The 16,910-nt window shown below is 42.5% G+C and overlaps 1 protein-coding gene across 1 annotated transcript in view; it reads right to left on the bottom strand.

Annotated features, from left to right (window-relative positions):
- The window catches only part of MIPEP (mitochondrial intermediate peptidase), a 130,046-nt gene that overhangs the window by 56,796 nt on the left and 56,340 nt on the right, over window positions 1-16,910 (bottom strand). Inside the window, exons 14-16 of the mRNA XM_068266943.1 lie at window positions 13,360-13,469; window positions 11,933-12,007; window positions 8,496-8,615 (exon numbers count right to left, since the gene is read on the bottom strand). Coding sequence (XP_068123044.1) covers window positions 8,496-8,615; window positions 11,933-12,007; window positions 13,360-13,469 — 305 coding nt within the window. The remainder of the gene's footprint in view (window positions 1-8,495; window positions 8,616-11,932; window positions 12,008-13,359; window positions 13,470-16,910) is intronic.

Raw genomic sequence — 16,910 nt, 5'->3', positions numbered from 1 at the left:
CCATAAATCACAGCCACACTGTCAACACGCAGCGTGTCGCAGCGGGCTGTGTTTATCTCTGTACTGTCACTCTCGCCACTCCCCCCGCCTCCTGCATAGCTTCGGTCCCCGTCCGCGTCCCTTCCCTCCAATCAGCAGGGAGGGAAGGGACACAGGCGGGGACCGGAGCTATACAGGAGGCGGGGAAGCACGCAGAGTGACACTACATAGGTAAACACAGCCCACTGCGACACGATGCGTGTCGACAGCGCGGCTGTGATTTATGGGGGATAGAGTTCAGGGGGAACTTAGGGGGAATTGAGATAGCAACAGAGGCTGGGCAGTATAGGCAGACCCAGCCTCTGTGTGCGGCTTTCATTCTTGGGAAGCCACCTCGGGTTCTCTTTAAACAGTGTTGTTGAGGATGAGGGTGCGCTGTAAAGGAGGATGGGGAGGAAATCTTTACCATTTTTTGCATAGTACCTAATATAAAGAGATAAACTGGCGGGGGAGGCATGAAGACCATTGCAGTAACATCTGAGAACATTCAATCGGATGTGAGACCTGCAATGACCCCAGGGAACCAGGAACGTAACAGAAGAGTTCACCTGCAGGATTTTAAAGTCTTCCATGGCAGAATCTTCCATTTAAAATACTGCAGCGTTCAGCCACTCATACTAATTCTATTCCTTTGCTTCTCCAGTTAGGTCCATAAATATTTGGACAGAGACAACTTTCTTTTTCTAATTTTGGTTGTGTACATTACCACAATGAATTTCAAATGAAACAACTCAGATGCCGTTAAAATGCGGACTTCCAGATTTAATTTAGTTGAGTGAACAAAAAAATTGCATAAAAATGTGAGGCAACTAAAGCATCCCTTCATTTCAGGTGCTCAAAAGTAATTGGACAACTGACTCAAAGTCCATTTCATGGGGAAGTGTAGGCAAGTCCGTTGTTATGTCAATTAACTTCCATGGCGGTAAGCCTGAGCTACGCTAGGGCTAGCCCCCGGGAGCTCATTGCAGAGTATAGCGCGCAGCGGTTGTTTTTACTCACCTCCCGGGGGATCCAGACGTCTTTAGCTGTTCTCCTTCCTGTCCTCCGAGGCTCTGAATCATTCTGGTGAGATCGCAGTCAGTGATCTCACTACAAAGTTACGCCGCCACCCAGAGGATAGAGGGAAAATTGCAGTGCTGGAGCCCAAGGAGGTAAGTGCTGGGGCTGCTGCAGGCATTCTGACGACATGATTTTTTCCTGATTTTAGAGTCTGAAACCTGCTGAAAACAACCTAATAACTAGAAATAATAATACCGCCAGGGAGGTTAAGCAGATAAGAGGCCTGGAGTTGATTTGAGGTGTGCTGCTTGCAGGTGGAAGATTTTGCTGTGAATAGAAAACGTGGTCAAAGTAGCTCTCCATGCAGGTAAAAGAAGCCATCCTTAGGCTGCAAAAACAGCAAAAAAAAACATCCGAGAAATGGCTACAATATTACAAGTACGAGTATTAAAATTAATTGTAATAATGTACAGAACCAAAATTAGAAAAAGTTATCTGTCCACATATTTGACCTAACTGTATATACGGTTTATATGGATTTATCATCCTGATGGCCATTTACCAAGCCCTCCTAAGCCAGGTAGGCACATCTGTACAGGCACGGCTAAGCACAGTGGTAGATGATAGGTGGATTGAGCTCTGCACGGCCAACACATTCAACATGCCTGTAAAGAAGCTGAGATAAGCAAGGATTTATTTGGCGAGTTTTCCCTTTATTTATAATGCTGCCAGGACAAAAGGTTACTTCGCACAGATCATTTAGCCGCGGATGCTCATTTGCTTGAAGTCCAGCTCTTAAAACTAGCTATAATGTTCAGCAGATTTACAAAAGCACAATTGCCAGAACAGCCCTGCCAAACAATTTGTCTCCAGCTAGAAATGTGTTTGATTTTGGAAGACTAAAATAAACCAGCTGAGGGTCTGTTTTCATTTTGCTTGCCGACTGAAACAAAAGATTAAAAGGTCCCGTTCGCAACACTTCACTGTTTGTTCAAAATTGTCATCGATACATATAGGATGGCAGAAAACGTAAATATTTAAAGCCTATTTACTTTGGGGGAAGAGGATTGGAATTTAACATCCAATTAACCACTTACGTGACTCCAGATACAGGCCAGGTGGTTGAAACATTATTTGGGACTTGCTACTATGGTTGATTTACTCAAGGGATCTACTAAATCCAAACGGTTAATCAAGCTCGTTGCACAAAGATCAACATTTCATAACAAACAGAAACTGACTGCAAAGACAAGTAAACCAGCAGGACAATACATTCTGTGCTGGCAAACTTACATCTCGGCTTCTGAACACAACCCCAATCTGACAGTATACATAGGGAGCCATCTTAAACCAGAAACTAAGTCAAATATAGAAAAGTGTCCAAGAAAAACTGCAATATCAGAGATACAAAATTTAAAGAGGAACTTTAACCCAAGACTGAACTTCATCCCAATCAGTAGCGGTTACCCCTATCCCACGAGAAATCTTTGCCTTTTCTCAAATAGATCCTCAGGGGGCTTTGTGTGGCTAATACTGTGGTGAAACCCCTCCCACATTGTGATGTCATAACCATGGTCCTGAGAGTTCGCTGTCTGTGAACCTCGTGGCATTGTGGGAAATAACCGCTTTTTCCAACTGCCAAGCAAGCAGTATCTCCAATTGTGCATATAATTCTCAGTAAACATTCCGTAGAAATCACCTGGCAAAACTAAAGATGACACCATAGTGATACATTTCAGAATGTAAATCAGGGAGAGGGAAGCTTTTACAATGGTAAAAACACTGACTAAACAATCTATAAATTAATATTGTAAAAAAAAAAAAAAAAAATTCTAATAATAATAAATTGTATCCATGATGCTATTTTCACTACAGTTCCTCTTTAAAACCTTACATTTTACAATGAGACCAAACAAAGTCCTTTTATGAAACAGCAGAGAACTCTTATTTTAGTTGCGACCCCGCCCAGTTGTACTTCATAATATAAATCTGGCCTAATTAAACAAAGCTGGAGTTCATATTGCAGTAAGACTGCTGTGATGTGGAACAGCAGTTTCATCTTCCTGCTCTCTCCAGACTGGTTCTTGTTGGTCACATGATGTTTAACATATCAGATGACTTGGCTGACCAATGAAACAGTAGAAAAAAACATCCCTCCATCTCACTGGGAAAAAAAAATGGCTCCGCTCTAGTAGTTGGGGCTTGCATTTTGTGCTGGGAACAAGTTTTTGTGTGTCCTCACAAAACCCACATTCAGCCATGAGGATTCAATGCAGAACACTAGTGGTGAGCTCATTGCTTTACAACTACTTCTTCGTGGCATTTTCTTTTAGGTCATCTATACAAACTGACAGTTCACATTCTTAAAGAGAATCTGTATTGTTAAAATCGCACAAAAGTAAACATACCAGTGCGTTAGGGGACATCTCCTATTACCCTCTGTCACAATTTCGCCACTCCTCGCCGCATTAAAAGTGGTTAAAAACAGTTTTAAAAAGTTTGTTTATAAACAAACAAAATGGCCACCAAAACAGAAAGTAGGTTGATGTACAGTATGTCCACACATAGAAAATACATCCATACACAAGCAGGCTGTATACAGCTTTCCTTTTGAATCTCAAGAGATCATTTGTGTGTTTCTTTCCCCCTGCAGCTATCTTCCACTGAAGTGTCAGGCTGTTTCTTCCTGCAGAGTGCAGACAGCTCTACCTGTATGTAATTCCTCAGTATGTGAAAGCCCAGCCAGCTCAGAGGAGGATTTATCCAGCTTGTAAAAGATAAGAGAGAAGCTGCCCTAATCTAAATAATACACAGGCAGTGTGCAGAGAGGGGCCTGGAGGGGGAGATGCATCACAGAACCACAACACTGAAGAACTTGGAAGCCTTCCAGACACAGGCTGACAAGTCTGACAAGAGAGAGATAAGTTGATTTATTACAGAGATGGTGATAGTAGAACGTGCTGCAGTAAGCCAGAACACATTAGAATAGCTTTTGGAACTTGTAGGATGATAAAAAACAGGATGCAATTTTTGTTACGGAGTCTCTTTAAGCTTTATCAAGAGTACCTAAAGTCTCTAGAGATGTGTGAAATCGGCCTACTAATATAGTAGCAAAATGCTATATCAGCACACAAGTAAGGGTAGCCACGTTCATTCTGCTGGGACTTGGATTTAGAGGCAACTCAAACGATATAAAAAAAATGAATCTCTCCATAAGGTTTATAATAGTATGCCATTTGGGAAGGGAGGGGTATTGGCATTACTTGCCTAAGGCAGGCTGCTCCTCTGGGACCCCCATCCGGTGTTGAACACCTCTCTGACAGCAGCAAAGCATGCTGGGAGATGTAGTCTGTCGATGTGAGTACATTTCCCGACAGGTTCTTGATTTGTCCTTTTGGTGTTCAGTTGCCCTGCTTTCTGTGTGACGGCCCGTCCCTCATCCTTCTGAAAGTACTGCGAATGAGCCCCACAGCACAGGAGAGATGCACCATGTGCATTTCAAAGCACTTAGTAGTGTGAATGAGCCCTAACCGTCAAATGTGTTTTTTATTGCTTTATCAACAAGAATCTTGTAGCAGTGGGGAGTGCAACGATTGTAGGAAAATATGACTGCCTGTTGGAGAGTCCCATGAGGTTGTTTGTAGCATCTTGGAGTGTGCACAGACCAGCACACTCTAAAATTCTTTCTGAATAGTAGCTTTCCTTCAGTCAGATCATTTAAAATATACAATCCATGGAATGTATCGGCAAGATGTGCCCAATTCCATTGGATACAGTTGGCTACATACATGTGTTTACTAGTCCAGATGCTTAAACGATATGCAGGTGTCTTTTCGAGTTGGACAACAGACCCAGGCCTCGAGCCATTTAGGGCTTTCCCCTGTTCTCAAGCCAAAATGTGCATCTCAATTTCCTTTGTAGAGGAGTGCATCCCAGCTACCTTGTGATTACTGCTAGAGTTACCATAATGGAAGTCAGCTCCATGCATCTCTACCCAGCAGATCTGAATACAAAGAAAACCCCCCCAAAAAACCTGGTCTTTTCATTGACCGTACAATTGTACTCTACAAAGTGCTGCAGATTACCTAGCAAGCTGATGGTGAACCAGAACTCCTAGGAGTGCACATTCCAGAGGTTCTGGAGGTGTGTTTAGCTAACAGGGACAACAAAGAATGACTTGCATATTCAGCAGGGTTGCATTATGGGAGACATATGCTCACTCCAATCTAAATCCAGAGGTTCTGGAGGTGTGTTTAGCTAACAGGGACAACAAAGAATGACTTGCATATTCAGCAGGGTTGCATTATGGGAGACATATGCTCACTCCAATCTAAATCCAGAGGTTCTGGAGGTGTGTTTAGCTAACAGGGACAACAAAGAATGACTTGCATATTCAGCAGGGTTGCATTATGGGAGACATATGCTCACTCCAATCTAAATCCAGAGGTTCTGGAGGTGTGTTTAGCTAACAGGGACAACAAAGAATGACTTGCATATTCAGCAGGGTTGCATTATGGGAGACATATGCTCACTCCAATCTAAATCCAGAGGTTCTGGAGGTGTGTTTAGCTAACAGTGACAACAAAGAATGACTTGCATATTCAGCAGGGTTGCATTATGGGAGACATATGCTCACTCCAATCTAAATCCAGAGGTTCTGGAGGTGTGTTTAGCTAACAGTGACAACAAAGAATGACTTGCATATTCAGCAGGGTTGCATTATGGGAGACATATGCTCACTCCAATCTAAATCCAGAGGTTCTGGAGGTGTGTTTAGCTAACAGGGACAACAAAGAATGACTTGCATATTCAGCAGGGTTGCATTATGGGAGACATATGCTCACTCCAATCTAAATCCAGAGGTTCTGGAGGTGTGTTTAGCTAACAGGGACAACAAAGAATGACTTGCATATTCAGCAGGGTTGCATTATGGGAGACATATGCTCACTCCAATCTAAATCCAGAGGTTCTGGAGGTGTGTTTAGCTAACAGGGACAACAAAGAATGACTTGCATATTCAGCAGGGTTGCATTATGGGAGACATATGCTCACTCCAATCTAAATCCAGAGGTTCTGGAGGTGTGTTTAGCTAACAGGGACAACAAAGAATGACTTGCATATTCAGCAGGGTTGCATTATGGGAGACATATGCTCACTCCAATCTAAATCCAGAGGTTCTGGAGGTGTGTTTAGCTAACAGGGACAACAAAGAATGACTTGCATATTCAGCAGGGTTGCATTATGGGAGACATATGCTCACTCCAATCTAAATCCAGAGGTTCTGGAGGTGTGTTTAGCTAACAGGGACAACAAAGAATGACTTGCATATTCAGCAGGGTTGCATTATGGGAGACATATGCTCACTCCAATCTAAATCCAGAGGTTCTGGAGGTGTGTTTAGCTAACAGGGACAACAAAGAATGACTTGCATATTCAGCAGGGTTGCATTATGGGAGACATATGCTCACTCCAATCTAAATCCAGAGGTTCTGGAGGTGTGTTTAGCTAACAGGGACAACAAAGAATGACTTGCATATTCAGCAGGGTTGCATTATGGGAGACATATGCTCACTCCAATCTAAATAATCGCAAATACCTTCTGTTTTAAGAAGGCAGTAGTAGTTAATTCCATTTGTCCCGCTCTGTATATCACTTTTCATATCATAAGCATGTTCATGAGCTTGGCGTTTTCTTTTTTGGCTGGCAGGAATAGATGGTTTACAATTTCAGGATGTGGGGATGGGATGGGTGTGCCTTGGTAAATACAGACACCTGTAGAGATCCGCATAGAACAAGAGCTGTATTTACCATTATTAAGTACTTGAAGCCCGGAGCCATGGATGGAACATTGGAAGGTACACCACGTAATATTCCCCTTTCTTCAAACATAAGAAGACATTGGGGAAGGATTGTGGCTGTACTGCAGAGCGCGCAGATACTAGTGTGCTGCAGTGTGTCTCTCAATGGTGCTCGGGATAATAACCTCCACACTTGAAGGAACATCACAGGTCACAACAAAATCATTATTGGAATGACATTTGAAAGAAGAGGGGCACTTCCACTCAGTATTTCTCCATGCTGTGTAAACCTACATGCAACAACAGTGGCTTTCTGAAGCATTAAAAAGTACTCCTGAACTGAGAGGGAGTTTGATTGATATAGGTACAGTTGTGTGAATGGTGCCACCAGGGGTCCCTGTTTTAAGGTGGCCATACACTGTGCCGGACTCGGAGCAGCGGTGACACGCGCCGGCGGAACAGGTAATGTATTGCGTCAGTCGTTGGACATTCGAACTCCGATATCGATGCACTCCCGACCCGCCGGCGATCGAGCGAAATCTTCCGCACGGACAGGAACGACCGGAACGATCAATTTCGGCCAGAAATCAATCGATCGTTCAGTCAACGTTTGTGCAACGATTTCACAGCAGATTCGATCACAGTGATCGAATCTGCTGTATATCGGCGGAAAAATCGATAGGTGTATGGGCCCATTTAGTCAGATGAAATCTTCAACTGACTAGAAAGTTGAATATGGGCGGGAAGGAAATGGCAGTCATACTCCCCTAGGAACGCTCCCTTGTACCACCATAAGACCTGGAAAAAAACACCACTGCATAGCTCATCTACTCTGTCTTTTCCCCTTTAGAATTCCACCAATGTGTCCTCTTGTATCTGGCAGCATTTTCACTAATATGGCGCTGACCAGGAAGTATTTCAGGGTTACTTCTGGATCAGCGCCATAGCAGTGAAAATGCCAGCAGATACGAGAGGACACGGCAGCGGAATGAGAGAGATGAGAGAGCGGAAAAGACAGCGAAGGGAAGCCGGTGTAGATGAGTTAAGACTGGTTCACACCTGCGGTTTTTGCGGAACCGGCTATCTGGATCCAGTAAAATGGTCAATTTTTACAGCCAGTGTGCTGTAAAATGTCCGTTTTCCAAAGGTTCCTATTGCGCTGCAAATCCTTCCGTTTTTGTTCCGCTGGGCAAAGCAGTCCGCAAAATTAGGGCTTGCAGCATTTTTTTAGTCCGTTCATCGGAACGGACGACGGAACTGCATGGCCTGATCTGCACGAAAAACTAATGTGAACCGGGCCTTATGCGGCGGTGTTTATTTTTCTAGTAACCTAAATCTGCGTACAGACACTTAGTGTCGCCCTTAATTTGCATGGTGACGTTGAGAAACATACACTGTACAGACACGCTACTAGGATAAAAGTCAAGCTGTGTGCACGATTCAGTGGAGAGGAATGGAGAGGCAACAGGTAGCGCATAAGCACACAGCTTCCGGTGAGATCTGATCTAACAATGAAATGGGCACAGTGGTGAATGAGGGATATCGGGTAGACATTGTTTATCAGATTGTTACGGTTACATTATACTGTATATCTTGCTTTAAGAGCACCAAATAATGGGAAATGGGGCCAATTATCTATGCAGAAAACCTTGTACTTACTGTATGAGGAACATATGGCAATCCATAAAACTCCAGTTGAGTGTCTTTTAAAATGTCAGTTGTGGAACCTTTCAGAGGATGTTTTCCATGATATATCTGATCCAGCATGGAATAAAACACCTGCAGGAAAAATGTAAAAGTCTCTCTTAGGACAGCTTGGCTACTGGCCACCATTTTACCATCTCATACACAGCTTCCCTTCTCCTAATGTTCTATCCCTTAAAGAGGAGCTGTCAGCCATACTATCTCAGGAAAAAAAAACATACATAAGTAGATAAATACTTGCTCTACTTACATATGTATTGCACTGCCCACGTTATGATTCCTGTGAATTTTATAAAGGAAAAGTAGAGAATCCTATTCTAGACAGTTTCTATATTTACTGTGGCCAATTTGAAGCAAGTCGTGAAGTAATACCCGCCCGCCCTTAGTCTCCCCTGCCTGATTTGCTCGCCCTTCACTATAGAAAGTGCATTGTTTCAGCCTGAAAAATTTTGGCCAATCAGAGAGGAACAGATTTGTGGGAGGGGAAAACAGGAGGGAAAGAGGCTTCAGCCAATCAGGCTGCATTAGTTAAGTCTGAGGGGAGGAAGAGAAGCAAAAAAAAAAAAAAAAAAAAAAAAAAAAAAGACAACCCAGCATGCCCTGCAACTTCTCTTTTGTGTACCAAATAAGAGTCATGTAAACTGGGGAATGAGAATTTATCAAGTAATAGTGATTTTAACTTTTGGATTGCCTGATATTGTTATTACTTGTTTACCAGATAAAAATAAAGAATTGATTTTAGATTTTATGCCCGACAGTTACTCTTTAACCCTTAATGCTGGGTACACACTGAGATTTTCTGGTCAATTTACTGTCAGATCAATTATTTCCAACATGTTCGATTTGCTTTTCGATCATTTTCCGATCGATTTCCGTGCACTTTAATAGGAAATCGATCGGAAAATGCTCGGAAAACGATCGAAAAGCAAATCGAACATGTTGGAAATAATCGATCTGACAGTAAATCGACCAGAAAATCTCATAGTGTGTACCCAGCATTAGACTGTAAGGCCTCATTTACACTGGAGTGTTTTACTAGCGATTTCAGCAGCTTTCTAAATCTCTGGCAATTGCTAGTGTTTTGAAAAGTGCTACTGCAATGTGATGTGTATGGCAGTGTTCACACTTGGCAATCTTAGATTCAAAATCTTAGTTCAAACTTAGATTTGCTGAAATCACAAAAGAGGGTGAAGCATTTTTTTTAGCAATTTTAGAGCAATTGCGTTTCAATGTTATAGAATGGCAAAAAGCAACCACTCCAAAATCTCTTTCCTGTACAGTGAAAACTTTTTGGAAAATCGCTTTGCAAAAAAACGCTAGTGATTTTGCGATTCCCAATGTGAAGGAGGCCCAAGGCCGATTGGCCAGGGCTCTTTTTGCCTTGTGTGTCCTAATGCAGTGTAATGTGTGTACATATCTTCCAACCTTATGTAAAGATCTGTAGTCGATTTGTTCTCTGAATGAGCTGTAATGCACCAGTGGCCTCAATTCACGGAGCATTATCAAACGTTTATCAAACACTTTATCAAACGTTTGATAATTTACCTCATGGGTAAAATCTCACTAAGGTGTTATATATTTGTTGAACGTTTTATCGGTAAAACATTAGATAAATATATAACACCTTAGGGAATTTAAAATGAGATTTTACCCATGAGGTAAATTATCAAACGTTTGATAAAGTGTTTGATAAACGTTTGATAATGCTCCGTGGATTGAGGCCATTGTCTTGTATTGTTAGCGGGTTTTATTATTTATAGCGTAATGTTATACCTTGTATTCAGCTGTACAAGTGTCATGGAAGATGCTGGTGCTATATAAAGCAATAATAATACAATTCGTTACTTCATAAACGTTACAAAGACCCAGGCAATAACCTTTGCAAGGCCTCAGTATGGCCCATGTAAGAGCTACAATAGGCTCTATTCACAAAACTTCTCATAAAGGACTTATTTATCACCTAATTGATAAAAAAAACCTTTCAGCACATTTACAAGCAAAATAATCACTGATTCACTTCATTTCAATATTACTTTTCTTACCTTGATTATATTATATTTTTGCGGTTTTGGAGCTTAAAAAAGTAACAGATGAGGTGAAAACAGGTGAAAAAGCTTTGTGACTCATGCCCAATCTGTACCAACCAATAGCCCCGCTCCAACACTGCTTCAAGCACTGCATGTAAATGAACAGAGCTGGCCAGGAAACTGTCTACAAACTCCATGCTGCACCTCTTAGGAACCCTTTTTAGATTGGATGCTGTAAAATGAGGTACACAGAGCTGCAGGACATTTAGCCTTGCACTTCACTTTTCTTGCACGGTAGGTACGTTTAGAAGTAGTGTTGTGCACTACAAGTAGCTACATGTACATAGCTACTTCTAATCAGAATTTAAATGACCGTATTTTTCGGACTATAAGACGCTCCTGACCATAAGACGCACCTAGGTTTAGAGGACAAAGACCAGGGGGGAAAAAAATATACTAAACCTGGTGCATTCATGGTGCATGCACCATGTTGATGTGGATTATGCCCCTTTGTACCTCTTGTGTCTCCCTGTGTCTGCCTCTGTTCTTCTTGTGTCCTCCTCTATGACCCATCGTGTCCCCATGTCCTCCTCTGCATGGGCACAGCACAGGGAGTCCACGACATTGAGGCAGGTTGGAGGTTCGTATTGGCAGGCGTTCACAAGTCAGGAACTTTTGCATTTGGACTAGAAGTCGCAGCGACTTTTTTCCTCTACTTTTGGGGGAGTAAAAAGTGAGTCTTATAGTCCAAAAATACAGTAAACAGTGTGTCCCGCAGTGGGAAAAGGGGGAAGGGGGAGAATTTAACTTACCCATGTTGCCGCCGCCTTGGTTGATGCACTCCACTCACGTTCCTACTCTTCCTCCTTCAACCTGGAAGAAGGAAGCATGGGAGTGACGTGGAACACAAGTAGATTGCATCGGCTAAGGTGACAACATGCAGCCACATGGCGTGGGAGCTGAGCTACTGTGGAAAGGGGTGAATCATGTGAGGGGGCGGAGCTATTTTTGGAGGCCAAGGGGCCGCATAAAATGTGATACTTCAAAGAATATCGAGGGCCACTGGTAAAAACTTGGTGGGCAGCAAATGGCCTGCGGGCCATCACTGTTGTACTTGTCCAATAATGGGCCTGTACTAGAAAAAAAAAAACAATGTTGGATGTAGGATAGGGTTAATAAGGTTTTGTGATGTGACTAGGTCTAGAGTTTTGTCAAGGAAACAACTCTACTAAGGGTAAGGGAAATGTTTGCATTTATAAAGCCAGCTCATTCCACTATATACAGAGGAAACAGTAACTAGATTCCCCTCTTCAGATTATAATGTTCTCCGGCCCAACAACATCGGTACAGAATGATCTCCCTTACCTGGAGCTGCATGTCAGAAGCTGCGCCAACCTTTTTGGACTCGCAGAGACGGGACACCATTGGTTTTGATAATGCCTACAGCAGCAGAAGGAAAACATGTAATTATTATCAAAGTGTAAGTCTTCTGTTATAAAGACAGAAATCTTAAACCATAGCCAGAAGACCACTACTCAGTTACTGAAAATGGCCAATGCTCAAAACTTGCTGGCACAACAGACCTGCTAATAATGGATTTACATTGCATCCAATGCACCTTTATCATTGTGATATCCAGACAGAGAGAATCCACATCTCCATTTAAGACAATGGAGGGTTGGGTTTGTCACTCCATGCAAGAATAGCTTAGCACCTTGAAAGTTCTGAAAAGTTTTCACATTAAATAAACTTAATTTTTTTTTTTGACAGCATCGGAAATGTTTAGCTTGAGTTGAGAACTGGCAGGGGGTCCAGAGAGCTCTTTACCAGTACATGGTACTACCAAACTAAAGAAGGCCACACAATATAATAAAATGATCCAATTTTACAACAATTTGCTAAAAAAGGATCGTAGTACAGAAAATTTGATTTTTTTTTCATTTATTCAAGAAATGTGGTTGTATTTACAGTTTTTATTCGATAAAAGAAGTTCAGATGGGTTGGATTTTTCTGATCAATTTCTATGAAAATTGATTGGTCTCAGGTAGATTGACAACTGCTTGATGTATAGACCCAAGCAATTTTTTTGAAAGTTAATTTTTTTTAATAATTGGGGAAAAATTGAATGTGTGTGGTACATTGGTCAGATTTTTGAAATGTTACAATCAGTCAGAAAATTGATTGCAATTCTTGAATTGAAAAGGTATTTAAAAAATGGTGTGGTGTGTGGCTACCTTTAGGGGTGAAGGTGTTTGTCTTAAAGTGGAACTGTACAATCAAATTAAACACATTGTTTCACTTACCTGGGGCTTCTGCAAGCCCCCAGCAGCTGTCCTGTCCCGCGCCGAGTCTCCACGAGTCTCCGTTTCCCCGCCGCCACTCCGTACTGTACCTCGACTTCTAAGTCGATGCCAGCACAGCCCTGCCAAGCGTATCCTTTCTTCGCGTTCCCCTCTGCAATAGCGAGGAACGCGAAGAAAGGATATGCGTGGCCAGAGCCGCGTAGGCGCAGTGGCCCGGCGACGAAACCAAAAGTAGCTGGCGGCGGGAGAACGGAGGCTCATGGAGGAGCGGTGTGGGACAGGACGGCTGCTGGGGGCTTGGGGAAGCCCCAGGTAAGTGAAACAATGTCCTTAATAGGAATCTACAGTTCTGCTTTAAGGGATAACTGTACTTATGTATGCAACACAGAGGTCTGTTTTCCTATCATGACCTAAAATTAATCAAACTGAATTGGATTTTACATAGGGCACTGAAAAAAAAAAAAAAAAACAATCCTGGTTATTCTTTACCTGTCCAGTCTGGTAATGTCGTGCAAACTGGTTCACCACCCGATAATCGCTAGCAAAGTATTCCATAAGTATGGAGGGCACTTCCGCAAAATCTGTGGCACATCTGGTTCCTAGAATGCAGGTTCGGTGGAAAAAAAAACCAAAAACCAATAATCCCACTTGGTACTGCTAAACAATTACAGTACTCAGAAATAATTTAAGCCAAATTAGCACAGAAGTATTATACACAATTACAGTTACGGTATGTTGCGTTATTACTAATGCTCCAATATGGCTATCTCCAATCATTCATATTGCAGTTAACCAGATTATACATATAGTCTGGGACCGCCTTACTGAAGTTCCCTAGCTGCTCCCCCTCCTCTCACCTCTGCCTCAGTTGATCATTGGGCCCCTCTGCCCCAAGCACTACACAAACATTGGAAGGTGGGGGCCTGCCAGGCTGATCAGTGAGTTCCCACAAATGTAAGGAGGGACCAAATGCATAGTGAAGAGGTCAGACTAGTGCAGATGCCAGGAGGAGGAAAGAGTGAGTGAGTGAGTGAGTGAGTGAGTGAGTGAGTGAGTGAGTGAGTGAGTGAGTGAGTGAGTGAGTGAGTGAGTGTGTGTGTGTGTGTGTGTGTGTGTGTGTGTGTGTGTGTGTGTGTGTGTGTGTGTGTACTGGTTCCGGACCGCATTGGTAGAAATCTACGTCCTGCAGGTGGCTGCGTGGCTCTGACAGGACGAAGATTTCTCCTTACCCACAACACGATCCCACCATTACTGCCGGTTTCGCTGCCCTGCACCCGCTGCAATTCACTTGTTCTGCCATCTATAAGACGATAGAGTTCTGTAAGCAGGTCAGAAGCGGCTTTCAATGGCTCCTGAGCACGCGATCACTGTGAGCCAATCACACTAGCTTACACCGACAGACTGTGTCAGGAGAAAATGAAAGCGTCTCCTGACCGGCTGACAGCGCTCCACTGTCATAGAGACGGCATAGAAAGGGGCCTGCGGCGATGGAAGAGCGTTGTGACCGGCGAGAGCGTAGAGTATGTGCGGCGATTTGTCTGGAGGTGCAATTTTCTGGTATCAGCGGTCTCTGATCTTTAAGGGGCCAGACACTGCTGGTATGCAAAGGGTTAAGTGGGGTGGCTGCAATATTTATTTCCTTTTAAACAATACATGTTGCTTGGCTATCTTGCTGATATCCCTGGCTTCAGCAGTATCTGGATCATACACCTGAAACAAGCATGTCGCTAAAGCTTGGTTCACATTGACCTAAAGAATATAACAGAATGGACGAGAACGCATCCAATGTTAACCAATGGATCCGTTCACATTGGTCCATTTGAATGGATCTGTTTGGTCCGTTCCACCGCACTGGCTGCAAGTTTGTGTCTGCAGTGATTATTACAGACCTACGGATGTAGCAGTGACCGCGCATTGCACGGAGGGTCAAGGATGGAAAACTGAAGAAAAAAACGGATCTGTTCCATGGATCGATTTTCCATCTGTTCCAATGTAAACCAGGCCTAATCCAGTCAGACTTCAGTCAGAAACACCTGATCCCCATGCTTCTTCAGAGTCTATGGCTAAAAGTATTAGAGGCAGAAGAACAGCAGGACAGCCAGGCAATCTGCATTGTTTAAAAGGAAGTTAATATGTCAGCTTGCTTATTCCTCTCACTTCAGGCTGAGTGCTTCAAGGTGCACCACTATCTAGCATTGCAAGTCTACATACCTCCATAACCGAAGACTAGATTACATCAGTAAAAAGCAGCCCTGTGGTTCCCATCAGGTGATTTTACTCATGCAATGCAGCGTGATGAGTGCACCACAGGGGTAATGTGGGAGAATGGCATCATCTGTAATATGTAACATGCGTGAAGTGTAATCTGGTGGAAGATGCTATCCCAATTCCAAGAATTAAAAAAAAAAAAAAATATCTATGGCTGTGTCCTTTATAGTGCAGTAACATCATTAAAGCAAACAGAAACTTTCCAAATAAAATTGCTCTGCAGTTGGTCAGACCTTCATTACAGCAAACTAACTTTGATTTGTAGCAGAAAGACCTTACAAGGCTGCAATACATTCGCAGCAGCTCTGAGTTAAGCCTACACTGTAATGTTTGGACACGATACAAAGAGCAATGACAATGGAGAAAGAAGAGTGGAACTGTGTAAAGCAAATCATCTGGTAACTACAAATACATCATTCCCACTCAAGCCACACATGTGAAGAACCAGCAAGAAAAGAAAAAGTCAGTGACAGGATATACCATTACTGATACAAGACCGGATACATGTTTTTCTGCAGTTTGTCCTGGTTTCTAATAGCTGTAGGAACTGCCATTTCCTCCCTCCCCTTCCCTAATTTATCCTGGGGAGGGTGTGAATGTAATCAAGTGTGACTCTCTAAACTGTTTGAAGTAGATTGTCCTTTCTCCCCACTCCCCTGCTGATGAAAGCTTTTGTTTGCTCACTGCTACTGCTAATTACAGCAGTCCTTATCTGACTGCTCTTCCTGTGTATGGCGGGCCATGGAATTAGAGCAACAAAAGTCTCTAACAAACATTTAAATGTAAAATTTAAATGAAGAGGTAGAATGAATTTTTTTTTAGTAATGAGCCACATTGTTTGCAAGTATTTTTAATGTGCTATTGAGATGCCCTGGATGCTAAAAATGGTGCTCGGTTCAATTTAATGATGCTCTTGTTAAAAGTACAATAAACATTAACCGTCATTTGGTAGTAGGGGAAAAAAGTAGTCGGTAAAGCAGTAAAGAAAAAAAGAAAAGAAAAAAATAAGCCGTTGCTGAATGTAAAATTAAATCCTATCTTCTGAAGAAAGAAGTAAAGCGAGAAGAAGCATTGTAAGCAGCGCGAGAGAGAGGATAGGAGGAGCCTGCCACAGCTCCCACCACATCTCTATAGAGAGGTAAAATCTTTGAAAAAACTGCCGTTTATTTTGGTCTCCCCCTTAAGGGAATGAGCTGAGAGGCACCTCCATCAGTAACTACTCAGGGGACGGGATGCCCAGTGGTTAGATGACCATTGTGAAGGTTCTGTTTACTTATTTTTACTATTGTTTTATTCCCCATTCATACCCAATTAATTCTTTTTCTTAGAAATATGATGACTCACTATTGTGCCCCTTTAATAGTCTTAGGACTTGTATGTGGATATGTCCTGAATAGAATATTTATTATGAGATAACTGAAATGCTGTTTTTTCTTGAGTTTATGCCCCAAATGGCACCTACTTTTTTATTTTCTTGTAAGTTTTACAGAATATTCCACGGAAACCATAATAAAAATTAAAACCAAGTTGGGAGAAAAAAAAATGAATAGTATTTGCACAGCTGCAGGAAAGAAGGCTTATTAACATAGCTGATCACACCCTTTACAAACACCAGCAGGATACTCCAATACTGGCCCAACATGAATCTGCTGAAGTTGAAGCTTTCCAACAGTTTGTACAGCAGTGACAATGTTGTAGGTAAGAGGACATGTGGTCATAAGCAGCGAGTACCAATGTGTAATGTCATGCAGCTACATATAAGAACCGTTAGG

The sequence above is a fragment of the Hyperolius riggenbachi genome, chromosome 2 (genome assembly GCF_040937935.1).
Source record: "Hyperolius riggenbachi isolate aHypRig1 chromosome 2, aHypRig1.pri, whole genome shotgun sequence".
Taxonomy (NCBI): Eukaryota; Metazoa; Chordata; class Amphibia; order Anura; family Hyperoliidae; genus Hyperolius; species Hyperolius riggenbachi.
Note: the sequence above shows the minus strand (reverse complement) of the source record. Positions and strands in the feature narration are given on the sequence as shown.